This window comes from Poecilia reticulata, chromosome 11, assembly GCF_904066995.2.
Source record: "Poecilia reticulata chromosome 11, P_reticulata-male-v2, whole genome shotgun sequence".
In the NCBI taxonomy this organism is placed as follows: Eukaryota; Metazoa; Chordata; class Actinopteri; order Cyprinodontiformes; family Poeciliidae; genus Poecilia; species Poecilia reticulata.
Window position 1 is genome coordinate 26,107,982 of NC_088840.1, and position 25,359 is coordinate 26,133,340.

The 25,359-nt window shown below is 37.7% G+C and overlaps 1 protein-coding gene across 9 annotated transcripts in view; it reads left to right on the forward strand.

Moving 5' to 3' along the window:
- The window catches only part of col11a2 (collagen, type XI, alpha 2), a 43,123-nt gene that overhangs the window by 11,876 nt on the left and 5,888 nt on the right, over positions 1–25,359 (forward strand). The window contains exons 1-53 of one of the 9 annotated variants that reach the window (XM_081612563.1): positions 136–843; positions 945–1,155; positions 1,323–1,485; positions 1,642–1,764; positions 5,351–6,298; positions 7,328–7,447; positions 8,840–9,055; positions 9,817–9,870; positions 10,274–10,315; positions 10,438–10,500; positions 10,606–10,680; positions 11,048–11,134; positions 11,562–11,618; positions 11,768–11,821; positions 11,897–11,950; positions 12,090–12,143; positions 12,291–12,344; positions 12,504–12,557; positions 12,669–12,713; positions 12,949–13,002; positions 13,365–13,409; positions 13,573–13,626; positions 14,830–14,874; positions 15,293–15,346; positions 15,435–15,479; positions 15,635–15,688; positions 15,834–15,878; positions 16,015–16,068; positions 16,213–16,320; positions 17,404–17,457; positions 17,537–17,590; positions 17,775–17,819; positions 18,215–18,268; positions 18,511–18,555; positions 18,704–18,757; positions 18,843–18,896; positions 19,329–19,382; positions 19,484–19,681; positions 20,678–20,731; positions 20,922–21,029; positions 21,151–21,258; positions 21,568–21,621; positions 21,737–21,790; positions 21,896–22,003; positions 22,146–22,199; positions 22,308–22,361; positions 22,620–22,673; positions 22,746–22,799; positions 24,467–24,574; positions 24,667–24,720; positions 24,875–24,928; positions 25,023–25,076; positions 25,236–25,289. In XM_081612563.1, the coding sequence (XP_081468689.1) occupies positions 971–1,155; positions 1,323–1,485; positions 1,642–1,764; positions 5,351–6,298; positions 7,328–7,447; positions 8,840–9,055; positions 9,817–9,870; positions 10,274–10,315; positions 10,438–10,500; positions 10,606–10,680; positions 11,048–11,134; positions 11,562–11,618; positions 11,768–11,821; positions 11,897–11,950; positions 12,090–12,143; positions 12,291–12,344; positions 12,504–12,557; positions 12,669–12,713; positions 12,949–13,002; positions 13,365–13,409; positions 13,573–13,626; positions 14,830–14,874; positions 15,293–15,346; positions 15,435–15,479; positions 15,635–15,688; positions 15,834–15,878; positions 16,015–16,068; positions 16,213–16,320; positions 17,404–17,457; positions 17,537–17,590; positions 17,775–17,819; positions 18,215–18,268; positions 18,511–18,555; positions 18,704–18,757; positions 18,843–18,896; positions 19,329–19,382; positions 19,484–19,681; positions 20,678–20,731; positions 20,922–21,029; positions 21,151–21,258; positions 21,568–21,621; positions 21,737–21,790; positions 21,896–22,003; positions 22,146–22,199; positions 22,308–22,361; positions 22,620–22,673; positions 22,746–22,799; positions 24,467–24,574; positions 24,667–24,720; positions 24,875–24,928; positions 25,023–25,076; positions 25,236–25,289 (4,644 nt within the window). In that variant the 5' untranslated portion in view covers positions 136–843; positions 945–970. Of the gene's footprint in view, positions 1–135; positions 844–944; positions 1,156–1,322; positions 1,486–1,641; positions 1,765–3,448; positions 3,539–5,350; positions 6,299–7,327; positions 7,448–8,839; positions 9,056–9,816; positions 9,871–10,273; positions 10,316–10,437; positions 10,501–10,605; positions 10,681–11,047; positions 11,135–11,561; positions 11,619–11,767; positions 11,822–11,896; positions 11,951–12,089; positions 12,144–12,290; positions 12,345–12,503; positions 12,558–12,668; positions 12,714–12,948; positions 13,003–13,364; positions 13,410–13,572; positions 13,627–14,829; positions 14,875–15,292; positions 15,347–15,434; positions 15,480–15,634; positions 15,689–15,833; positions 15,879–16,014; positions 16,069–16,212; positions 16,321–17,403; positions 17,458–17,536; positions 17,591–17,774; positions 17,820–18,214; positions 18,269–18,510; positions 18,556–18,703; positions 18,758–18,842; positions 18,897–19,328; positions 19,383–19,483; positions 19,682–20,677; positions 20,732–20,921; positions 21,030–21,150; positions 21,259–21,567; positions 21,622–21,736; positions 21,791–21,895; positions 22,004–22,145; positions 22,200–22,307; positions 22,362–22,619; positions 22,674–22,745; positions 22,800–24,466; positions 24,575–24,666; positions 24,721–24,874; positions 24,929–25,022; positions 25,077–25,235; positions 25,290–25,359 lie in introns of those variants that run through there. The other 8 variants (XM_081612560.1, XM_081612562.1, XM_081612561.1 and 5 more) reach the window with 8 other exon arrangements.

Below are 25,359 nucleotides of genomic sequence, written 5' to 3' on the forward strand. Positions count from 1 at the left end.
TTCAGTTGATATTGAAACGTCAGTAAATGTATTTTCTTGTTGTTTGGGACAAAATAAGGAATAGCCCAACTGATTTTATGATTTTATTCTCCACATTTTTAACAACCATCTTCACGCCGACACACGTATCCATGGCAACTGCAAACCATGCTAACTTTCACTCTCAATTAGCTTGAGTTAAGCTCTTCAATAATTGACGAATTTGGGGCTTTTGTTTAGTTTGTGTACTAATATAGCAAATGTTAGCAACATTTTTATTTTTTAAGTCGTTCTTTTGGCTAAAGAACGACTTTAGTCCTTTATATTGGTCGCTAATTTTTTGCTAACGCAGAGAAAAGCTAACCGTGGAAAAACAAGCTAACTGTTTTTCCACTTGAGAAAGCGTCGTGTATAGTTGCTTTTGTATTTTCAAAACAGATAAGTGAGCAGTATGTTTTGTAAAGTAATTTTCTGTACAATAATATGGTTTTTAATTTTATACATTTTATGTGAACGTATTCCTATCGTTCATTACATTTTGCTGTGTCTCAAACTCACATTCTTAGTTTGAGCTGCTCTGTGCCCTTTGCGCTGAATTACTTCTAGTATAATTATGTGTTATTGTGTTGGAGTTAAGTCAGTTTTGTGGAAAGATTTCAACACGTTACTTTAAGATTTTTGCCTGACACTATGGAGCAACGTATGAAAACAGAAAGTACCACTTATGTGGTTATATGAAGAAATCCTTGAAGCTGATTTTTAGCTTTGGTTCTGCTTAGCATTCTTTCTCTGGCTGTCGCCACCTGTTATTATGAGCTCATATCTTGATGCCAGCTTCACATTCTGATCTGTGTTGATCCTGAGGTACCTCTCCCCTGACTTTAATTTTAAGATTCATGTCAACTTGGTCTGCTTCTGTTTTCTTTTGCATTTCTCTTAGTTTTTGTGTGTCTTTTCCGTTTAAGGTCGTTTCCCGGAGAACTTCTCCATCATGACTCTGATCAAGCCCCAGGCTGGTCTGCAGGCCTTCCTCCTCTCCATCTACAGTGAACAGGGGATCCAGCAGTTGGGCATTGAACTGGGACGCTCACCTGTTTTCCTGTATGAGGACCAGCATGGCAAACCAGCTCCTGAGGATTACCCACTCTTCAGAGGCATCAACCTGGCTGATGGCAAGTCAGTAACCAGCAGCAACCAGTTTGTGACTGGTTGAAATTACGTTATTTTAGTTATTTGTGAAGTTAGAAATAGTATGTTTGTTGGAAATTGTGGGATGTCTTAGTTTAATATGGCTTTATGACTTTGGCCACATGTGTGTTGCTGTTCCTCCTACTCGTCTGTAGGTGGCATCGGATCGCTTTCTCTGTTTCAAAGAAAAATGTGACACTGCTGCTGGACTGTAAGAAGAAGATGACCCGTCCCCTGGCCCGAGGCAACAATGCTGAGGTTGACACCAACGGCATCACCGTGTTTGGAGCTCGTCTGCTTGATGAGGAAGTTTTCCAGGTCTGGATATAAAGTATTAGGGAAATTATTGTACTCTCTATGATCACAGCATGTCTGTATTACTTTTCATTGCACAAGTTAAATTCTTTGAAATGGCTTTGAATTAGGTTGTATGAAATTATTATATAGCAACACATGTCTGCTTTTTATCAACAGGGAGACATCCAGCAGCTGTTAATTGCCTCCAACCCTCAGGCAGCATATGATTTTTGTGAACACTACAGCCCTGACTGTGACTCCCCTCTGCCCAAAACCCAAGCTCAGGACCCCAACACTTACGTGAGTAACACCGCAGAACTGGTACATAGCAGAATACACCACCTAACCTTTGTTAAACTCACAAACAAAGTCACACATTATAATAATTGTAACTTAGAAGATTAGGAATTAGCACCACAAGTGAGAAACACATCTGCAGCTCCATCAAATCTGGCCCAATCAGAATCTGTGGACTGGATTTTTTTTATTTTTGTTCTGCCATTTGTAGAAACATGAGCTGCTAATTAATGTTAATAATAATGGTAGTAGTAATAATGAAGTTGTGCATTTCTTGAAATGATATTTGCTGCAAATTGGGGCTGTATAAGTTAACAGATTTAAATTAATAGCCAGTCATTAACTTGAGTGAATAAGAAGAAAGCTAGTTTTATTTTTTTTGCAAAAATTATATCATGTGTTTATCTTAACAGATATTTTTTTACTGATAGTTTTGGCTCTTCTGCTCTGGCACAGAAGTTCAGTCACTTTTTAATGTGTAACGCATTTCCTTTCACAAGACATTTTAAAATCTATCTTCCTTTCACCATGTAGTTTATGATTATATATGTGAATTAGGAATACCAGAGCATGCAAATATGGTCAAATAGTAAATTCAACAGCCTCAGTTTCCTGAAATAGTAGTCCGCAGGTTCAGTTTGGGTCATCTGATAATGCCATCAAAGTTCTGCTCCATCTTTCTGTCTTCCTCATGCATCCTTGTCATCAACAACTGTGTGTATCTATCCGACTTCTCCCTCACCTCCACCATCTGTGTGTCCCAGGAGTATTTAGAAAAGCTGAGGGATTTTATTTTCCTCTCAAATCTCAAAACATTTACTGCTTTTTAGTCATGATATATACTTTACTGTTTTCTGCTCTACTGCAATGGAACACAGAAAGGTTGGGGTAAGAGGATGATACAGGAAAACATCAATGTCTTCCCATGTTTTTTTCTTATGGATTGAAATAAAGAGAACATAAGCAGAACATGAAAAATTAATTCTGATTGGTTCTGTGGTTAAATTGTGACATAGGATTGTGGCTAAAGGTCGGCTTAGGGTGGAACCTGTTTGCTTACTGAGACTGGTTGTGCACAATACATTGCAGGCTTTGGTTAGCCGTTTTGCAGTGTTTGGGAGTTGACATTCCTTCAATACAGCACAGATTTAATCAATCAAATACGTTTTACCTGCATGCATTCATCCAAAGTACCAAATCTGAGCTTGCATGCCTGATCTTACTCAGTGTGAATTATTAGCTGCTGCACAGAGCTCTGGACATGTTGATGTTGTTGGGATGACTGCTTCTTGAATGAATATAACTCACTATGGTTACATTCATTTGACTCACCACTGCTTATGATTGTCTCATTCATCTGGGTTGGTTATTTATTGACATTTATAATATTGGTACCTTTTAGCACTCTGACTCAGATGAACTGAGAAATGAAAGCTTTGCATTTTCTCAATACCCCCTTGCTATCTATTGCAATCTGTCAACATTGTACTGTTGGTCTTCTGCTGTTCTGCTTCTTTGGCCTCCACAGCTCCTCCTTATTTCCCTGTGAAAATCTATACTTCCCCTCTTGATGAATTTCTCTTGCTTTCATGTATCTTCCTGTCCCATTCCATCTCATCCCTTCTATCTTTCTTCCAATCTTTCAATCCCTCCATCTTTCTCAGTACTTTGATGAGGAGCAGGATGACCATGAATACCCCTATTATTATGAGGAAAAACAGGCTTTCCCTCCTCCTCTGCATCTCCCTCTTCCCTGCCTGGGGACCACAATCAACAGGTAAATTGGGAGCAAGAAAGAGGGAAAAACAAATGAAAAGGGAGTGTGACATGTTAATACATTATTACAATCCATGATTTACAAGTACTTGATAAATATTTGAATATAATTTAAATTTATTCTACAAACTGTATGAAGTTGTTGTGTTTTATTCTTTAGCAAGTCAGGGGTCTTTTATCTGTTATCACGCTGTACCTCCTTTATTTTACTTCACATTTTCCTTTCTTATTTATCAAGATTCACCTCCTAAACACCCACTTTGTATCTGCCATTTGTCTTACACAGAGTTATATTTGTTTCCTGTCAGATTTTGTCTCAAGTCATTAAAATGTTGTCATTTATGTATGTATGTATGTCCACATGTGGCCAAGTGGCGGCACTGAGGAAGTGTAGGTATGCTTGTTTTGGCATACACACATGTAATTGTTTTTCTCTGTTATACATTGTTAATTTGGATACATTTTAGCATAAACATAACATAAACAGCAAAATCTACAAAAAAAATAGATGTACAAGTCATTAAAACATTTCCTATTAAAACTTCTGGATTTGTTGATGGTACTAAATTAATTGCATTGGACTGAGTTTATGCAAATATGATTAAGATAAAAGAAAAATGCTTAAGTAATTTCATCTTTTTTTATAATGTTGATATGATTCATGATATTCAGTTGTCATAGAAAGAAGTGCTTAAAGTTTAATCTTAAAATTGAGTCTTTAGTTTGATGACCTCCCTTTCATGGTCTTTTAAGATGAACTCCACTAGTGAGTTATTTTATCTTTTCATTGTTTTAACACTTGCATGGTCACTTAATTGTTCTGAAAAGTTAAGATTGTTGCATGTTGCTGTCTTTTTGTTATATGTGTTCAACATATTTTTGTCAGTACCTACAGTTATTTTACTGCATGGTAATACAGTTGATGTTTGCATTATATCCATAAAAACCATGCATGGATGCCACAGTTCGTATCAAAATGTGTTCAGATTCATTTATTACCCCTGAAGTTCTGCTTCTTCTCATGTACCATTTTACTGTTATTTTTTTCTAGAATAAACTATTCTTATTTGCATGCATGTACCTGTAGTACTTGTGAGATAAGAGTTGATCTACGTATTGTACTTTTTTATTTTAGGGGATTTAATTTCACTGACATGTTTTTGCATGCCCAGATAACATTATGCTGTTGTCCTTTGCATGGCTTAACAGCTGGAAATTACCTGATTTTCCAGTTGGACCTCATAGTACATTAGTGCAGCTCTGCAACAGGTTAGTGCTTAATATGTATGTTTTATGTGTGTTTGTGGGATTGTTTCCACAATGTGTGTGAGTTAAAACAGCTGGCTTTAGCTGACCGTTCACACCCTCAGTGCCTCTACTAAACCACAACCTCCAGTTCCTTAGAGAGCAAAGATGCTGCTTTGTCATTTGATATTGGGAATGGCATTACTGGAGAAAACAGCAAAATTAAATCATGCAATTTTGGATCAAAGTACCAACATCTCTTAAATGCCTCTTGTGAATTCACTGCTAGCTGCTTTTAGTAATGTTATCTTAGATCTAGACTAATGCTGTATCCAGTAATGCCTGCACAGTCTCAGTAAATCATCCAGACCTTAGCCATCTTTATGTCACTGTTTGTCAAAACACCCACTCTTGTCTTTTTGTCTCTTTCTGTCAATCCTTTGTGCTTTCCATTTTCCTCCCAACCCCTCTGTTATCTGTGTCATCTTCTACCCTCCCTCCCTTTCTTTGTCAATTTGCACTTCTACATTATAAATACTCTTCTACAAACAATTTTGCTGGATATTAGAAGAAAGCACTCGATGGAAAAGCAGCTCCATCTAAACCCCTTCTTGTAAAAGTTAAACCCACTCCTCCTAAGACAGCCAAGACTGGAACATACAAAGTGGTTGTAAAGCCACCTATGCCCACCAAAGCCTCTAAATCTCCTACAGCTAAATCACCTAAAGCAAAACCTACTGCAGCAGAGATCCTCTTGCCTAAGATCAAGCCAACTACAGCAAGTAAATCTAAACCCACATCTGCTCCTGCTAAGAATGGAAATGGCAAATCAACTGCTCAGAAGAAACCAAATACTGGTGCTAAAGTCAATGGTAATGGTAATGGAAAGACTTCTGCGGAGAAATCTAATGGTAACAGCAAAGCTCAAACCCAAACTAGTGGAAATGGTAAAGGGAACGGAAAGGCCTCCATTGTGTCTAAGGTGAATGGAAATGGCAATGGCAAAGCTACAACAGAGAAGAAAGCTGTTGGAAATGGCAAAGCTGCTGCTGAAGTCAAAGTTAATGGCAATGCTGGGAATAAAGTGAACGATGCAGCTAAAGCAAACGGCAAAACCAAAGAGGCTACAAAAATTAAAACCACTAACAAACCAAAGACTGCGGCCAGTGTAGCTACTTTAACCTCCAAGCCAAAAACTACTAAAGCACCCAAACCCACCAAACCAGCTCCAACAAAAATGGCAAAACCTGCTGCAACCAAGAGTTCAGTAGGAAAGAGTAAAGATGTGGTCAACAAGGTTCCTCTGGTCAAACCGACTATCGGCAAACCTCAGAAGGTTTCCAATCCAACAAAAGCAACATCTCCGTCTCCAGCCATCCGACCCACTTCGCCTAAACCTACAAAACCCAAGACGACAAACAACGATGTCAAATCCCAACACAGGCCTTTCCCACCGTTTGACAAGGCTGCGCTGAGTGGATCTGAAGTTAAGAAAGTTACCATCGGTTTTCAACAGGTACAACATGAGGGTTCATGTTTGGCTTGAAATGTCCACAGATTTCTGCTCCGCTCTTTCATTCTCTCTGCTAGCATTTTCCATCTGCTAGGACCTACAGCAAAATTGCAGACGTCATTGCAGATTTTTGTTGTAAATTCTCGAGCTAGCTGTCTGAATGGAAGTTAGTTCATAAGAACAGACTGCCTTCTTGTATTTGCACGTATCATATGTTCCTCACAATCTTTGCAACCTCTCCATATGATATGATCCTGCGGCGCACATTGAAGCATGGCTAAAAACAGTTGATCTGTTCTTTACTTCATGCTGAGACAGAATCCTAAGCCCAGACCTAATTTTCCATGGAAGCAGTTAAAGCAAGAATCAAGTATTTATCATGGTACAGAAAGTGGGAACCGACATTTATTACTACATTTGCAGCAAAGCAAACCTCCAGCTGTCGCTTTGTCACTGTATGGCAATTGTTTTGGCAGCCTGTCTTTCTGATATCTATCTGTCTTTTGTTGACTTTATATAATATATAAGTAAAACAGTTTCACAGAACGCATGACAAAAGTTCAGCTCTGTAAGGCTGTTAAGTCACTTTAAGATTTCTTATCTTGGTTGAAACTACTTACTGAAGCATCAAGCTGTGGTATTTCCATCTCATGGGATGGGCAGATGCTCTCAGTGTTGCTTCCAATAAGAGCAAACTTCACACTTTTTGAACTTTGGCTTGTGAGCTATATAAAGCAAAACCAGTTCAAGAATTGCATGAAAAGAAGTTTCAGTAAACTCTCAATGACACTGCAAACTGTGAAAAATGTATAGTCATTGATATGTTAAAGGTTCCTGAAACTTCTTTTCTAAAATTGATCTTTATAAGATTAAAAATGTGCGTTGCCAGTGAAAAGAAAATGGCCACTGGTGACCACAGTTTTACGATGCATTCCAGTTTCTGGCTAAAGCAGAATGAACTAACCCTGCTCTTCCAATCAATTCTGCTTACTTCCTCTCTGCTCTCAACTTCCTGTCAACCTGACCAATCAGGATGTAGACACTGAATATTCTGAGGCTGGCCACACCCCTACAGACACCGATTATTACTATGAGGAGATGGTTCCACAGCCAGACGGTGAGGTGATTGGACAAGAAGAGATACCTGTTCAGGTAAAAGAAAATGACTCTTACTGACACATGTCAATTAAAACCAGATATATAGATCTTCCATTATGAATTTGTTTTCAATATTTGTAGATTAAATTCAACTGGATAGACAAATTTGTCCAGTGAAACCCAGCAGCTGAGAAGTAATTTGTAGTAATTTTGATTTGTATCAGAATAAAACTGGTTTAGTACCTGTATGATGGTGAGCCCAGTCCTTGGAGTTTAATATCATAGTTTTAGTTCTTTGCTCTTCTTTACATGTTTCTAACTTCTCATTACTTTGCTGTTGGCTCTGATGCCACAAGCAACAGAGAGAAACAAACTCCTTTCAAAGCACAATGTCCCACATTCATCTCCTTTCCCATCAAACATGTTTATGTGACTCTTTCTCCTTAACAGCAAGATTCTTATGTTGTTCTCATGTCAAGATACCAACTTAATATTCAAGTTATCCTGAAATAAGAACAAAAATCTTGTGAAAAAAGCTCCACATAAGAATGTTTCATATGTGGTTTTACCATAGTGACACAAGGAGATGGATGAAATGCATTTCTATATGACAGAAAAGGCAAATTTGACTTTAATACACTTAGGGTTCATTAATGGCGCTTTTGTTTATTTTGTCAGAATCTGAAAAAGAGTGTTTTCTTTCATTCTATTCACGTAGAAAATCAAAGTTATTCTTTTTATTTATTTGTGTTATATAACTTTATTTATCCAAATTTTGTGCTGAAATCTGTTGCAACTTTGAAGAAACCTTTAGTGTGGTAACGAATGCTGTTTGAAACACTACAGAGGCTTTCATCTGTGTTTTCATTTGTATGAGTTACAAGCAAATATTTCTGTTTTCCCAATTGGATTAAAAACACAGTTGGTAAGTACACATGCAACATTTTTGCTTTGCACGTAGCAGAAGCTTGTTTTCACAGTTTGTCATTATCAGTTTGTGTTCAGAAATTTAAAAATGAAGGTCTGCAGCACAGACTGTCCTTCTTTTTGCACCAAACTCTTACAAAATAAATGTGTTTACAAATCATCAAACACAAGCTGGTAATGAGATGCTCTGCTGAAAACCTATTGACAAAAGTAAAACAGAAGATTTAGAGTGGCAGGATAAAATCAAAGACTGATCAAGTTTTCAGGAAATGCCACATTGTTTTATTTTAACTCACTTTTAACAGTTGCACAAGGTAAGTTATATTTAAACTGTTCCCTTCCTTTTCTGGTACACCTCCTTATTTCAACCCTCTTTTTTTCTGCTACACTTACATTTTCCATTCTACACATCTCCCATCTCACTACTTTCCCTTCCCTTTCTTGTGCCTTTATTTTCTCTTGGTTCTTTCTTTCCTGTTTTTCCGTCCATCCTTGTGGGGCTGTAAAAACGCTTCACAGCCTCAGGTAGAACCAGCCCTGGAAGGAGAGGAGTTAGACGCCACAAAGACAGGCGGTGTGGGAGAAGAAGTCTTCACTGAGGAGTATGTGACTGGAGACTTGGGCATGAAGGAATATGATTATTCCTACAAAGACTACAGTGACCCAGTACCAGAGACCAGAGAGGCTGATGGCTACATGGGGCCCGCCTTGTCCGCTGTGACCGATGAGGGAGGCGTGAGTATTTTTGCTTTTGAAGCAAAGAATTGCTTTAACCAATCAGGAAGTTCTGGTCTTTGATGAATTGTATTCAATGTCTTCTCGGTAACTTGTTTGGGTTTGCCATGTGTCTTTTTTAATTTATCCCAAACCAACACAGTCCAGATAAATTTATTATTTACTGTTGGTAATTCAAACATGTTGTTAAAGTCTTTTTTTTTTCACTGAAAAAACTCAGTGTGATGTCACTAAATTAGAGAAAGTTATTTATTCAAAGATATCCAGGCAAAACTCAGTCAACCATAGAGAAATATGTTGAATGCAATTCAAGACCTTGAAGTTACACTATTGGTTGAAAAGGCTTTTATTTTTTAAGCAGTAAAAACAATGCTATAGCTAGTACTGATGTAGAGGCTGTTAAACATAATCAGTAACCTGAAGCATCACATACACTGAAAACTACCATCTGAATGGCCGTTGGTTTTCAGCGTCTTTACAGTGTATGGTGTTTCCTTAGTGGTGGTAAGCTTCTTCCTTTTTCATTCAAAATGTATGATAGTTATGGACCAAGACTATGGAGATCCATGTCGGTAAATGAAGAAAATCTTAACAGTTTCACACAACCAAAACACATTTTCATTGTATTACATTTATTTCAATGCTTTAAGATGACGTGGGAAACTGTTGGCCTTCTGTTGATGTTTTTGTTGTTGTATATATGTGGAAGTATCTCCATAATGATTGTGTTGTGTTCCTGGATACCTGTGTGTTTTCCTCAGGCCGGCATCAGCGGCCAGAAAGGAGAAAAGGGAGAACCAGCTGTTTTGGAGCCTGTGAGTCATTGTTGTGTTTGGTGTTTCCACAGTGGCTCAGAATTATGACAGGTGGTTTTAAATATAAGGAGGTTTTTAATCCAGCCAATAGGTCATCTTCATACTTAAGAGCTGCAACTTCCCATATTAAACAGTAAACTAATAAATACTGAATCTTCTTTGCCTAATTAAAGTCTCAACAATTTTGAATAAAGTTCTTTTATATCAGTTAAGGTACCAAATATTAAAAATGATATACACATTTTATTGTAACTATAATTTAGTTACAAAAGATTTTTTTCTGACTCCTTATATATTATTAGAAGAATACTGATTTCTTTATAGTGCAAGCTGTGACATCTTCTTGTCTTCAGTTTTTTTCTGACCTGCTGTAGTAAAATATTTTATTTAATTGTTTTTGCAGGGAATGCTGATTGAAGGTCCTCCAGGGCCTGAAGGACCTGCTGTAAGTAGTACATTGTCTGCTGTTTTGATTGTCTACTTGATTAGATTGTATAATTATATTTCTTGATTTTGAAATTGATTTATTATACGTAGTTTATTAAAGTGATTTTGTCTGTTTTTCAGGGGCTTCCGGGACCTTCTGGTCCTTCTGGACCTCCTGGCTCAGTGGGTGACCCTGGTGAGAGGGTGAGATTGTTTTTACTAGTGCAGAACTGTGTTTAATAAGTGATGAAAATAGTTTTAGTGTTTCTTCCCTATTATCTTTGTTTAATTCTCTGTTTTGTCCTGCAGGGTCCTCCTGGCAGGGCGGGTCTGCCGGGGGCCGATGGAGTTCCTGGACCTCCTGGAACTTCAGTCATGCTGCCTGTAAAATATCTTTACTCAATAATACTTTAGACATGATTTCTATTTCTAATAATGTTTAAGGTGCTACAGTGTTTCTACTCCCCAGTAGAGATAATTTTGTATATTTAACATGTTTAGCCTACCTTTATCGAAGGTCACAGATGTTTTTAATTCTGATATCACAACAACAATTAATTAAATACAAACCTTTAGATTTATTCTGTATTTGTGCTTCAAACAGTTTCTCACCAGTGGGAATCTTTCTGCTCTTTGCTAAAGTTAATGTTCACTGTTTTATTTTGTGTTATAATTATGTAGTTTCTGTCGGTGGTTCAGCAAACAGATCTGACTTTCAGTTTTAACCAAACTTTTTATTTTCTTGTTGCAGTTCCGCTTTGGACAGAGTGGAGGAGACAAGGGTCCCGTTGTTTCTGCACAGGAAGCTCAGGCAGCAGCCATCTTGTCTCAGGCCAGGGTTAGTTCTGATTCTCATTTAATTTTTTCACAATGCAAACAGTTTTTTAATAATTAGTGATGATTTGCAGTTATCCATTTAGGTCCATTGTTGCCTGTGTCACTGTTATGGCTACGTTCTTTCTTATTGGTTAACATGAGATGGTTTTTTATTTAAATTATTCAAATGCACCAACTGTAAAGAGATGACTAATTAAATTAGGAAATGGAAAGGCATCTAAATATTTTCTAAAGAAACTAGTACATAAGGGGTTTTAAGTAACAAATTTACCGTTAGTTTTTTTTTTTGACAAAATTAAATATCAGTAGAGAAAAAATGTAAAGTTGTTGCAGAAAGACAATTTCTTTGACTTAAACAAAACCATAATAAATAGCCATATGTCCCTGTCATCATTGAGGTTAAGATTTAATTTTTTTGCTTTCTGTAGATGGCTCTGAAGGGACCGCCTGGACCGATGGGATTCACAGGACGCCCAGGACCCCTGGTGGGTTAACGGCAACCAGCTACAGATCTGTTCATTTTATCTCTGTTCTTCCATAAGCCTCTTTGTTCATTTTTTTACATCAAACTGTGCCATCATCAATGCCTGGGGAATTAAAAAAAGTTTGCTCTGATGATCTTGTTTTTCCTCAGGGAAATCCAGGAAGTCCAGGTTTGAAAGGCGAGAGTGGAGATCATGGTCCTCAGGTAAATCAGTCGTTTCACCAGACTGGTGAGTTCAGCGTACATGGATGTAAAACATCACTGACATTTTTTTTTTAGGGCCCCAGGGGTCCCCAGGGTTTGATGGGTCCTCCAGGCAAATCTGGAAGAAGAGTGAGTAAAATTACAGTTTTTTAAAGATATATAAAATATTTTATCCATGTCCATTTGACTCTATTTAATTTGTGTTTGTACAAGTATCACCCTCCAGAGCTACAGATCATAAACAGTGTTTCCTATATCCTGTTAACAGGGCCGTGCTGGTGCTGATGGTGCTAGGGGAATGCCAGGAGAGACTGGGACCAAGGTAAAGTTTTCCTCAATAATTTGGAATAATTAATCAAGTTTAACACAATTTTCCAGAACTCCAAAAACTAGCAGAATAATCTCAGCTTTTTCTTACCAATGTTTTGAAATAATATGAGTTTCCTAAAAATGATTGTTCTTGTTTCAGGGTGATCGTGGTTTTGATGGCCTTCCTGGTTTGCCTGGTGACAAAGGACACAGAGTAAGTTAAACTTTAGTAATAATATACATTTTTGCCATTATTTTAACATTAATGTAAGATTCTGTTCTGATACTGTCTTATTTGGAGCTTTTATTGCTTATAATTTTATAAACAGCTGTAGAATATCTAAAGTCTTCACCTGAAATATCCTCTATTTAGGGTGATCCAGGTCCATTGGGACTGCAAGGTTCTCCTGGGGAGGATGGAGAGAGGGTGGGTAATAAAAAGAAAAGCATGACATTTATTAAAAAGTATTTTTTACATATTGTTACTTCACATCTTTTAGTCATCACCTTCTCACTGACATGTTGTGTCTTTTTGTAGGGAGACGATGGAGACGTTGGACCTAGGGGTCTCCCAGGTGAACCCGTGAGTGTTTCCATGACAACCAAGGAGATTTAGCATCTCTGTATTTTCCGATTTTGTGTTGTGCATGTAAATATGTTTATTTATTTAGATGATAAATTATTCAGTTTCTCACAGAAATATTCAGGATATTTTAGGTTGAATGGAAGATGATTTTACATGAAACTTGTTATTGTAGCATGAAAGTCTTTAGATGTTAGTGATGGATTCTCATTGGTTCTTTGTCGTCCTTCTGCAGGGACCTCGTGGTTTGCTTGGCCCTAAAGGTCCTCCAGGAATAACTGGACCTCCTGTGAGTAAAATCAGTTTAAACTACGCTACTCTGTCTTATTTTAACAGCATTAAGTTATTAATGTCTGACCACAACAACCTCGGATCCTTAGAAAGGAAATTACTAAATGAATCCTCAATATGTTTATCACTGTAATTTGTGATAGTTATGGAAAAATCATAACTGTTAGAATCAGTTAGAAAACCACTTGATTTTTTTCTGCATATGTTACAGTTTGAGATTTGTGTTTTTATAATAACCTTAATGCAACATAATAGTTATGCCAGCTGTTTAGCTTTATTTGCTAATATTTTCGAATAAAATATGTTTAAAACGTTCAGTTGATGTCCATGATTGATTGATATTGTATAATCTCTTTTTAGGGTGTAAGAGGAAATGATGGACCTCATGGTCCCAAAGGAAACTTGGTCAGTAACCGTATAATCAAGTATATTTTCTGGTAATCTGTGTATGCATTTTTGACTCTTATGGTTGTTGCAAAAGAAAAAAAACAATTGAAAATGAATTACCAATCTCTCTTCTTCATCATGCATCTCTCAGTCAGTTGTTTATCCTCTCACTGTCTTTAAGGGTCCCCAAGGTGAGCCAGGACCTCCTGGTCAGCAGGGAACTCCAGGAACTCAGGTGAGAAACCGTCAGCTGACCTTATGTGACAACTTACTGAAACAATTATGTGCTGAAGTTTTTATTTTATCCAGCCTGAGATGCATTTAAAGCCGCATCTGCATACATTTTAATTCCTTCATTCTCAAAATATGTGAGAATGCCACATTGTTTTATGTTTATGAATAAAACGTTTCTCCGTTTGCTTTTCTTTTTTAATACTAAAACGTCTGCGTCCTATTTGTGCCAGTATTATTACCTAACGACACAAGAGTCAGTCAAGGCTACAGGGCAGAGATTATGTAAAGGATCTCACCTGGGATGGTCTGAATACAGAAACACTTCAACCTTTTCACCTTCTGCACCTTCTGCACCTTCATGCATTTTTACATATTTTTATTGCATTTTTAGTAAGGAAAGAGTAATGAAATGCGAGATGTTTTTTCCATTACTTTCCACATGAATGTTTGAAAAGTGTTTCATGCAGAGGAATTTTTAACCCTTCACTTTTTTGATTTAAAAAAATTACCATATTAGCAAATAGAGACCAGCTGTGTGTCATTTAATGTCAATAAAAATGCAGATCTTCTGTGAAGGACCTGTTAGAGAACATTATTGTTCAAACAGCTTCATGAAGACCAGAAGCACAGCTGAGAAGTCAGGAAGGAACCTCTGAAAAAGTCTAAAACAGGATTATTTGATAAAACAGCGGTGAACTACTTTGATCTCTGTTCAATTTATTATCTGAAAACGGAAAGAATATGGCACAACTGTGAGCCCATAAGACATGATGGCCGTCTAGTCACCTTGACAATGTTTGGCAATACTTGAAAATTGATGTTTAATCCAATCTGATTGATTTATTTTTTTTACAAAGAAGAAACAGTAAAAATCTCTTAAGATGTAAAGAGATGTAATAGAGTTGTAGTTGTAAAATATACACAAAGAATTGAAGCTACGTATCATAAGAACCTCTGAGTTGTACAGTAGTTAAATCTTGTGCAGCCTTAATGTGTATCTGTTGTCTTTATGTCAGCAGTTATCAATCGTGTTGCACAGTTTTGCAACAAACTCGATCAAGTTTTTGCTGCTTAGATACTGAATTCCTCATGCCTGCATCTCAGTAGAATAAGTCCTAGATTTGTTTTATTTATAGATATTCTTGGAGTGTACTTCTACAAAATGTTTTATAATTTCAGCAAAATTACCTGTTTTCCTTTGCAGGGAATGCCAGGACCTCAGGGGGCGATCGGACCACCAGGAGAGAAAGTAAGAAGCCAGAAACATCACAGTTTTTTAAATCTGTTTCAGAAATTGTGACACATCTTTAACCTGATTTGGCCTCTATTTTAGTATAGAAAATGGATGGATAGGATCATAAAACCTTCATTTTCCAGTTGTAACTACTTGGTTAAAGAACATTTCAAAAGAACTGAGAATAATCCTGTCATGTTTTATAATCTCTTCATCTAATTGGGTTCTAGATTTTATTAAATTGTTATATTATTGATATATGAAATACTTTTGAAATGCAACCTTTCCTGAGTCCTCACCCATTGGCTGCAGACAACAAACACCATCCCACCTTCAACCCTGAAAAGAATATGAAGTCTATATTAAAAAGATTGATGGTTTGGTGGCTTTTACTTTTAATTTTAGATTTTTACAATCTTTACTTTCTCTCTAGGGTCCGACTGGAAAACCAGGTTTGCCAGGAATGCCAGGAGCTGACGGCCCTCCTGTAAGTTCGTTTTGATTAACTATTTTATTTTTAGATTAAATAAATATAATCAACACTAAGGCTGAGGGTCTACTTCATTTATTCTCAGGGTCACCCAGGAAAGGAGGGGCCATCTGGCACTAAAGGAAATCAGGTTGGTGTCACAGACCTTCAGTTTCTCTGACTCTACCAGGGTCTGAATATATTTTCATTAAATGCATTTTAAAGTTCATGGAGTGTTTTTGAAAATAAATATATTTACATAAATGTTTTATATGTTTTCAACTCATCGTTCTGTCTTGTCTTCAGGGTCCCAACGGCCCTCAGGGAGCTATTGGTTATCCTGGACCTCGTGGCATTAAGGTCAGTGCATTTTATTCATAATTTATCAAGATGTTCATTAAAATGTACATTTCTCATTGAATGATTGCTAAGTTTCTACCTATGTGTTGCATATAAAATTTATTTTCTATCTCAGTGTGATGATAATGTGATGCTTTGGTTGCAGGGAGCTCAAGGAATCCGAGGTCTAAAGGGTCACAAAGGAGAGAAGGTTTGTCCTTAATTAAAGGTTTAATGCCACCAACAGTAACTTAGCACAGAAACATTATGACATATTAATCTATAGATGACTAACAATAATACAAAACAAAGACTTGTGCTATATTTTCATGTGCTTTTGTTCTCAGGGTGAAGATGGATTCCCAGGAATTAAGGGAGATTTTGGCGTCAAAGGAGAACGGGTAAAATGAATTATTCATCATAGACGGTTGGATTAATGTGTAATAAATTAACTATTTAAAATCTCCATTGTTCTGGTGAATTTTATGGTTTATTGTTGCTTTCTTTACATAAACCAAAGGCGTTGTTTTGTAATCTGCTGGTAGGGTGAGATTGGAGTACCTGGACCCAGAGGAGAGGACGGTCCTGAGGGGCCAAAGGGTCGTGTTGGACCCCCTGGTGAGCTTGGACCGCTTGGCCTTGCTGGGGAAAAGGTATGAATCTTTAATTTATCTTTAATTTTGTATCTATTTGAAATGGCATCCAGTGTTGTTTTAAACCAGAGCACATGCACAATGTTTATCTTGAGGACTAAGTGCATAACACTACAGTCCATCAGGCAACTTTAAAAAGCAACAGAAAAACGTAGCAGACTCTCTGACTTCACTGAAGTCTCTTATTTGGAAACCTGAAGATTTTTCTGTTGTTTGCTGTTATGGTGAAGAAAAAAAAATGTGGACCAAACCAAAGATTTATGTCAACATTGTTCAGCCCTTTACTTAATTTCTCACCTTAAACAACTTCAAATGTAGCCACTGCTGGTACTGGAGAAATTTCAGCCAAGGCCCAAATCCTGCTGTCTGCAGCATTCAGCCAGTCCAAAATGCTGCACAGCAGAAGACATGCAGTTCTAATTTTTCTGGTCAATAATTGGAAGAAGGATTTGATCACTCTAAGGCCAGTGAAGATTTATCAGTTGATCATTGAGAAGGCCTTTTTTTATATAAAATGTAAATAAAAGTAGATTTTTTTCCCCAAAAAATTGATACTCCTTTTACATTTTTTATTATTTTTTGACGGATTTAAGTCTCAGGATTCCCACTGACAAATAGAGATTTCTCAAAAGCTGCACTCCTGTGCTGCTGGTCAGAAGCAAACTGGGTTGAATAAAAATAGTATTAGGTCTAAATCTGCCAGGACAGAATAATGTTGAACTAAAGTGTATGGTTAGTCAGTAATGCTTTTCTACCCTCCTGTGGTCGTGTCACAATAGTCAAGACAGTTTGTTTCTTTGATTGTACTTAAATTATATTTTTTTTAAAACTATGTGGAAATATTACCCATTACTTCTCATAGAGTCTAATTCTGTCTAAGTTTTTTTTTTATTTTGGCCTGGTCTCTTTAAAAGGAGATTTTTAATCTCAATGAGAAATGCCTGTAGCTTAAGGTTATGTACAGATTAACCATCACAACCAGTTCCTTTGTTAAATCATTTTAACAATGTAATAGAAATAACTATAGAAAATTGATGGATTGATGTGTTACTTATGTAATTACTGTGAGTTTTTCCCCTTCAGGGTAAACTTGGTGTACCTGGACTTCCTGGATATCCTGGAAGACAAGGAATCAAGGTAAAAGAAAAAGTGCAGCTTAAGAATGATTGTTTTTTCATATCACTGCAAATATTGAGATATTTGCTCCTTTTATTAGGGATCTCTTGGATTCCCTGGATTCCCAGGATCAAATGGAGAGAAGGGAACAAGGGTAAGTTTTTAGTCCTGTGAAAGATTTTAATGTCAGACAATATCAGATGTTATTTGCAGCTACTGTAATATTGTAGTATTGTGATTCTATGTAAAGTTAAACTTCACAAATCCCTTTATTGCTCTGCAAATTGTGTTTCATGAACTTTAAGTGTCTAATTCAAGTTTGTTGTTTGTTAAATCAGGGAGTTAGTGGAAAACAAGGACCAAGAGGACAAAGAGGACCAACGGTAATTTTAATTTATTTAGTTATCAAGTTTATTAAAGCTGCACAGGTCTGTCATTTTGTCAGCAAATTTAACTGACCTGAGGCCAAAACAATAACTTTGTAATTGTTTGACCTTTGATCTCCTGCAGCATCACTTATAGAAGATGCTGCAGTTAAACGTTTAACCTCCAGGGGTCAGCAAAGAAAATGTTTCTGTAGGGTGTCCATTATTATTTATGTAGCAATATGAATATCATGTATGACTATGATTTATTTATACCAGAATGTTTGGTGTAGCATTTTATCATTTATCCTTATAACATTTTTATATTTAGATTATAATTCTTTGTTGTTGTTTTTTGTTTGTTTGGGTTTTTTATTGAAACTTGTTTAATAATTGTTGCTTGTTGCATTCAGGGCCCCAGAGGCCAAAGGGGGCCGAGGGGAGCGACTGGAAAACCAGGAGCAAAGGTTTGTCTAAACAATGATTTCATCCAAACTGTTGAGATTAACTTTATTTAAATGTACGCTGTCCTGTCGATTAATATTATTAAATTAAATACCTAGCCCAAACCATAGCATTTGGCTAAAGTTATTTATTTAGAGTTGTGCTCTAAACCATTTGGTACAACATTAGACTGAAACTAATTGTAAAAAATAAAAATACTTTGCTGTCGGGGTTGTATTTGTTTAATTTCCTGTGTTTTAATTAGGGAACATCTGGAAGCGACGGCCCTCCTGGTCCTCCCGGAGAGAGAGTGAGTGTTAATTATCATTTCCATTCACTACAGAAAAGCATCTTCTGGTTGTTAACTCATATATCTGCCAACACAAACATGTATAACACATTCAGTCACTCTCATCGTGTCTCTTCTTAACAATTATCATATCCTGTGTTTCCACCAGGGATTGCCTGGACCTCAGGGAGCCAACGGCTTCCCCGGGCCCAAAGGACCTCCTGTAAGAAAATGTTTTAATTAAATGGTTGTATGGCTTATATTGAAATTCATTATTTCATTACTTACTATTGAAAATAATATTACAGGGACCACCAGGGAAAGATGGACTGCCTGGACATCCTGGGCAGAGAGGAGAAGTTGTAAGTTTTATATATTAGTTGTTATTTGTCATAAAACATTTCCAGATGTGTGAAGTGATGTTTGAGGATCTTTTGACTGTTAGAAACTCTGTGTACACAATCAGCAATTATTTTATTCTTTATAAACAATTTGATTGAAATAGATTTTGAGGTAGTGTTGGATTAAACCACCAGTGTTGAAGTTAATTTTAATAATGTGTCTTAGCAAACACTGTTTAGAGATCCTATCTTATTGAAATCTAAATTAGCTTTAAATGTTCCAGGATTCTTCAGTATCACTTATTTTAGGGTGGATTATTATTTCCGGGTTCTAAATCCACAGATTTCTAATGAAAAATAGGATTTGTGTCTGTACCTTCATTAAGCCACTTGATGTTTCTCAGCAATATGGTGCTGCTGAGATTATCTGTTCATTCAGTTTCTCTTCTGCAGGGTTTCCAAGGTAAAATGGGCCCACCGGGGCCTCCTGGAGTTGTTGGACCTCAGGTGAGCTGATGTTTCATTTTGCTTAACCTTAATCACTGTTTTGTTATGTCATTTTTCTTTAATACTCTTTTCCTTCTGATCTTTCCACCTCTATCTTTTAGGGTCCATCAGGAGAAACTGGCCCCATGGGTGAGCGTGGCCATCCTGGCCCCCCTGGTCCACCCGGAGAGCAGGGGCTTCCTGGTCAGTCAGGGAAAGAGGGCACTAAGGGTGACCCCGGGCCTCCAGGGGGTCCTGGAAAAGACGGGCCCCCAGGCCTAAGAGGTTTCCCCGGAGAGAGAGGACTTCCTGGAACCCCTGTAAGGATAATCGATAGAAATACAGAAAACAGGTTTTCCCAAATCTTTAAAAAACAGACAGCATCTAACTAGATGTGTATGAAATGTACCATTAGTAAAAGCAGGACTGGAGCACAGTCTCCACATCCCAGCCACATGCAGACAACAAAGCATCCGCCACTCAAACCCACCTGCAGCCTGTTTTCCAAATGGGTTTGTGGTCTCAGTCACAGGCTTTGTGTCTTTTAGTTGAGCCTGAGCTGTTGGTGAATCTTAATTCTCAACCATGTTGAATTGGACATGGTGGATTTGCAACATATCCCAAATGTGAACACGTGCAGCAAGTTATTGTTCCTCATTTTTACAAAAAGTTTGTACAGAAGTATTTATTATTCCATTTAAAGCTGCACAGCAACTCGCTGTCGATATCTAAATGTCAGTGACTGTAATGTTGAAATCTCCATGAACTAAATGGATGCTATTTTGGTGAGGATTTTAAATTTCAACTCATGATTCATGCATTAAAAATCAGCATTTGGCCAGTTGGATGGACTCTGACTAGCCCAGTCAGCAACACAGCATTAGTGCTTTAGATTGTTGTGATGCTCACAGGAAATGGAGGGATGTAAAAGAAAGAAAAGAGTTTGGAGGATATATATTAATCTTAATCATCACAATATTCTGGAAAAATGTTGTTTTTTAAAATTTGGCAGCCCTTGTAGGGAAAGTCCCTGCTATACCTGAGGAGATGCATTGATGGTTTTAAAAGGTTGTAATATAGAAAAATCTGTTTTAATAGCCAATTTATAGCGAGTTGTGCAAAGTTAAGTGCTGAAGTTTAGCTGTTTTAAAAACAGGGTTCGCTTTGTGAGAAAAACACAAAGTTGCATTTGACCTAATGTTGGGTCTGAAAGGATCTGTTCTTATTAAAATAATTTGATTACCAGAAATGAGATTTCCTTTTAAAGAAAGTTTGTAGTTAAAAACTGATTTCTTCTTCCTGATGTTTGCTCCCAGGGTGGAGGAGGACTGAAAGGAGGAGAAGGACCTGCTGGACCTCCTGGACCTGCTGTATGTTTTTAACCATCTGATATATTTATATTAATATTTTTAAACAGTATGAGCTCATGTTTCATGTTTAAGTTTTTCAGCTGTGGATGTAGATCAAGTCTAATTTTAGCATAAATCTTTTTCGGTGTTTGAATTTTTCAACACATCTAAACATTGCAGCAATGACAGCTGATGATTTGTACTTTTCTAGGGTTCTCCTGGAGAGAGGGGCCCAGCTGGAACTGCCGGACCTGTGGGGCCTCCGGGCCGACCCGGTCCTCAGGGGCCACCTGGACCAGCTGGAGAGAAAGGAGTCCCCGTGAGTCATCAAGACATTTTTTTACCTGCAGTTGACAGTGGGAATAATAGCTAATCTGTTTCCTAACACATTGTGCAGCTGCAGAAAAACTGACCCAAACTTATTGTTGTCTTATGTTAAGGGAGAAAAAGGACCTATTGGCCCAGCGGGTCGAGACGGAGTTCAAGGACCGGTGGGTTTGCCAGGTCCTGCTGGATCACCTGGAGTACCTGGAGAGGACGGTGATAAGGTCCGAAACTCAAAATACATTTTATCTAATATTGGTATTCCTACACATGCTTACTAAGTTCTGGGATTAGTTTATACCAGTGACTGATTATTAAATTTGTATCTGGCTTTATACAGAGCGACAGTATTTAACTAATTAGACATGTTGATCTGGATAATATGAGAAACCTTCTTGTTCTAAAGAAATTATCTGAAACAGAATTATAAAAATAACTCTTAAAACAGAAAATAGGCCAAATTGCAAAGGTGTGAGTCAAATATTGGGTGTTTGCATCCCATAATGAAATAAAGTGATGTGGTTTTGTTTCAGGGTGAAGTTGGAGAACATGGTCAGAAAGGAGCCAAGGGAGGAAAAGGAGAGCATGTGAGAAACTTCAGTAAAACTTTCATGTTTAATTTTAGTGGTAATGTTCAGAGTAACATGTTTCAAATGAATCTTCTTTCTCTGTTGTTTAATTTTTATATGTTGTTGTTTTTAGGGTCCTCCTGGTCCACCTGGCCCAATGGGTCCAGTCGGTCAGCCTGGTCCTGCTGTGAGTGCAAAGTTTGATTTATTTATTTCAGATTTTTAAACCTGGTGTTTCTGTATTTGATTGTTGGTGGAGTTCATCAATGTATTCTTATTTCTACGTCTGCAGGGCGCAGATGGAGAACTGGGACCCAGGGGCCAACAGGGGCCGTTTGGGGCTAAAGGTGATGATGGGACTCGAGGATTCCCAGGGGCTCCAGGACCAATCGGACTGCAGGTAAAAACAAACTTACAAGGTTGATTTTCTTGGCTCCTTATCCCATAATTTAACATATTTTTAGAAGTGATTTGATCTACAGCTACATGTTGCTGAAGTCTTTCTAACGAGTTTTTATTTAACATCATGTTCTGTCCTTCAGGGGCTTCCTGGACCACCTGGTGAGAAGGGAGAAACAGGCGATGGTGGACCTATGGTGAGTTTCACAGAATCCTAATTACTGTAAAAACATGTGATGTGACTTCTTCTGTAAAAAAAAATCATAATCAAAAATAAAAGCAACAAAAGCCTCTTCCTGTTCCAGGGGCCACCAGGACCTCCTGGACCTCGCGGCCCTGCTGGTCCCAACGGAGCCGACGTGAGTCTTCAGAGCGTCTCTTTCATTGCTAAAAACATAACATTTCAGAGAAACTAAAACAAATAAAAGAACAAACACAACAACCGTATCAAACAGCTCAGGCTGCTGGAGATTTCTAAAAAAGAATTAAATTACTTTTACTGTCAGTGTGCTGAGTCAAACAAAATTATCTTTTAGTTTTTTTCTGTTATTAGGATGTAAATGTAACATCATAAGATTACCTCTGTCTATTTAAATACATTTTTATTTGTGTTTCAGGGTCCTCAAGGTCCTCCTGGCGGTTTGGGTAATCCTGGACCTCTTGGAGAGAAGGTGCAGTGTTTTTGGAAAAGTTGAACGATTTCAACAAAGGAACAGGTTTAAAATGTTCTGTTTGCTCCACAGGGAGAACCTGGTGAAGCTGGACCGCCTGGTGTTGGAGGAGAGCCTGGAAAGAAGGTGAGGACCTGCATCCATCTAGATCTTTAAAAAGTTTGTGTGTTTAAAAACAGGTGCAAACATGATAGCATGCACAACGCTGATCTGCAAAGCAGGTGCTACCAGGATTGCATCAGCAAATGAGCAGAACATGTGCTGATCATTTGAAATGTTAAAAAACTGGGAGGAGGATTTGCAAACGTGTTGACTGCAATATGATTTATTAAACCAGAATCAGATTGAGTGATGTTTTTGTCTCTATGTGCAGCGTAGACGAATAGTGACCCAAAAATGTCTGCAGTCACTGTGGCGAGCAGGAGGCATAGATCCAACAACAGAAGATAATGATCGTCAAAATATTTGGAATATAAAATAGGTGACTAATATCCTTTGAGCTGCAGGATTACCAAATAATTCCAGATCTCATTACCACTTTATGGCAGCGTAACTCCATTAGGTCTGGATGTCCTGCAGCAACCTGTCTATGTTGCCCAGAAAAGATTATGCAGATTTTACTGCATGTTTCTCAGACAAAAATATCTGGTCAGACAGATTAATTTACCCCGAACGCTGTCATTTATGTAATTAAACCAAAACAAAAAACACCATGACTAAACTTAAACTTTTTCAACAAAAACAGAACATTAACAGCCACCAGAGACCAGAAAACCAGAACCAGAGAAACACTGAGGATAAAACAAGTTGTCAGAGTTAAATACAGCAATTTAGAACTTTGTCTTACTGATGTTTAAATGTTTAAGTGCTGTGTTCAGATGCTTATTTAAATGAAAAATATTATTTATTACACTTCCAACGTCATGTTTTTTATGACTACTCTGTTCTCTGACACTCCATGACAACCAGCATCTCTCACAAATCCTTATTTAAATAAGGTGGATAGTTTTGCACCTGTAATCAATTGCACGTGCAAATCTTTGTTGATCACCTGCAACCTGCCCACTAATTGGATTTTTTTTCTTGCACAAGGGATTTATCACTCCTTATTTGGAATCTTTTAAAAGGGCAGTATTATGTATAGTAGATTTTTTTAGGTTTTAACATTAAAAAATTGTCATTTTATCATTTTATAATATTCTCTCATTAAAAATACACCTGGAGGTGTTGCCTTGATTTCTTTCATGCAAGTTTGAGAAACTCTTTAATCTTCATGGCAACCATTCAGCTGTGCCAAACGCCTGGGCGGACTTAGTCCCGCCTTCAAGACACAGCTCCTCCTCTGAGTTGCAGTTTCCAAGCTTCAGAGCTTCAGAGCTTCAGTGCTTCTGCCTTACTTAGAACCCCCCTCCACGAGTTTCTCACTCAGCTCCTTAAGACTAGCCAGCAGCAATTAGCAAACACCTGGTGGAACTGCACCTCTGCTGAACTCATTGTATGAGTTACTTCAACGGAATAACATTGTTAAATTGTTAATAGAAGAGCAATGTTATGACTTTCTGAAGATGAAGTTTTTAAAGAGACAGAAGCCCAATTTAAGATGTTAAATTATAAAGTCAAATTTAGCATTTTTATAAAAAATAAAGGTAACATAATTACTTGATTGTAATTGGAAAACACATAACACTGCCCCTTTAAGATCAGGCCCTTGTTGCGCTAATCAGCAGTCACTGTCATCTCTGATTGGTCAGCCGTGTCTGTAGGTCAATAAAGAGTCGTGCTGTTGTTGACAGGGACCTCGTGGAGAGCGTGGAGAGAAGGGAGAGGCTGGACAACCTGGAACAGCTGGACCTGCAGGAGGGAGAGGACGACCCGGGGACGACGGACCCAAAGGAAACCCAGTAGGACACACACACAAACACACACACACCCAGGTGAATGAATTAAAACATTCTAATCCTAAAGCTACGTTTGTTTTTCCAACCAATTTCAGGGTCCTGTTGGTTTCCCTGGCGATCCCGGCCCCTCTGGTGAGGTCGGACCCAGAGTGAGTGACTTTTACGATTCTTAATGCATCTTTTGTTTTGTTTTTATTTCAGATCTACTTTCATAGCTGATAACCCAGTTTAGCACAGCTGCTCTATACTGGCTTAAATGTTTTGCTAAAGAAGCATAAAATTTAATTCTGACTTTGTTTCCAGGGTCAAGATGGGGCCAAAGGTGAGAGAGGAGAGGACGGAGAACAGGGAGAGTCGGTCAGTAAAAATATGAAACAGTTCAGATTTTAGGATGAAACATTTAAATCTTTTTGTCTCTTGAATGTTATCGCTGTGCTTCTCTATGTGGCAGGGCTCCCCGGGACCTCCTGGAGAGAATGGACCTCCTGGCCCGCCAGGAAAGAGGGTAAGAACATCTTCAACATTTCTTAGCTGATCTATAAGGGCTGCAGAGAAGCAGCTAAACTTCATCTCTACTCTGCATTTGATGAACAGTTTCTGAAAGGATTTCTTCATGTTGAAACACGAAACATTTTGTTTTATTTCTATGTGTTTCGCCTGTCAGGGTCCTGCTGGAACAAGAGGAGCAGAAGGACGACAAGGAGAGAAAGGAACCAAAGTGAGTGTGTTTTCATGATGTCTCAGTTTATACATGATCTCTGTTTGACTTTACGAGATCGGCCATGTCC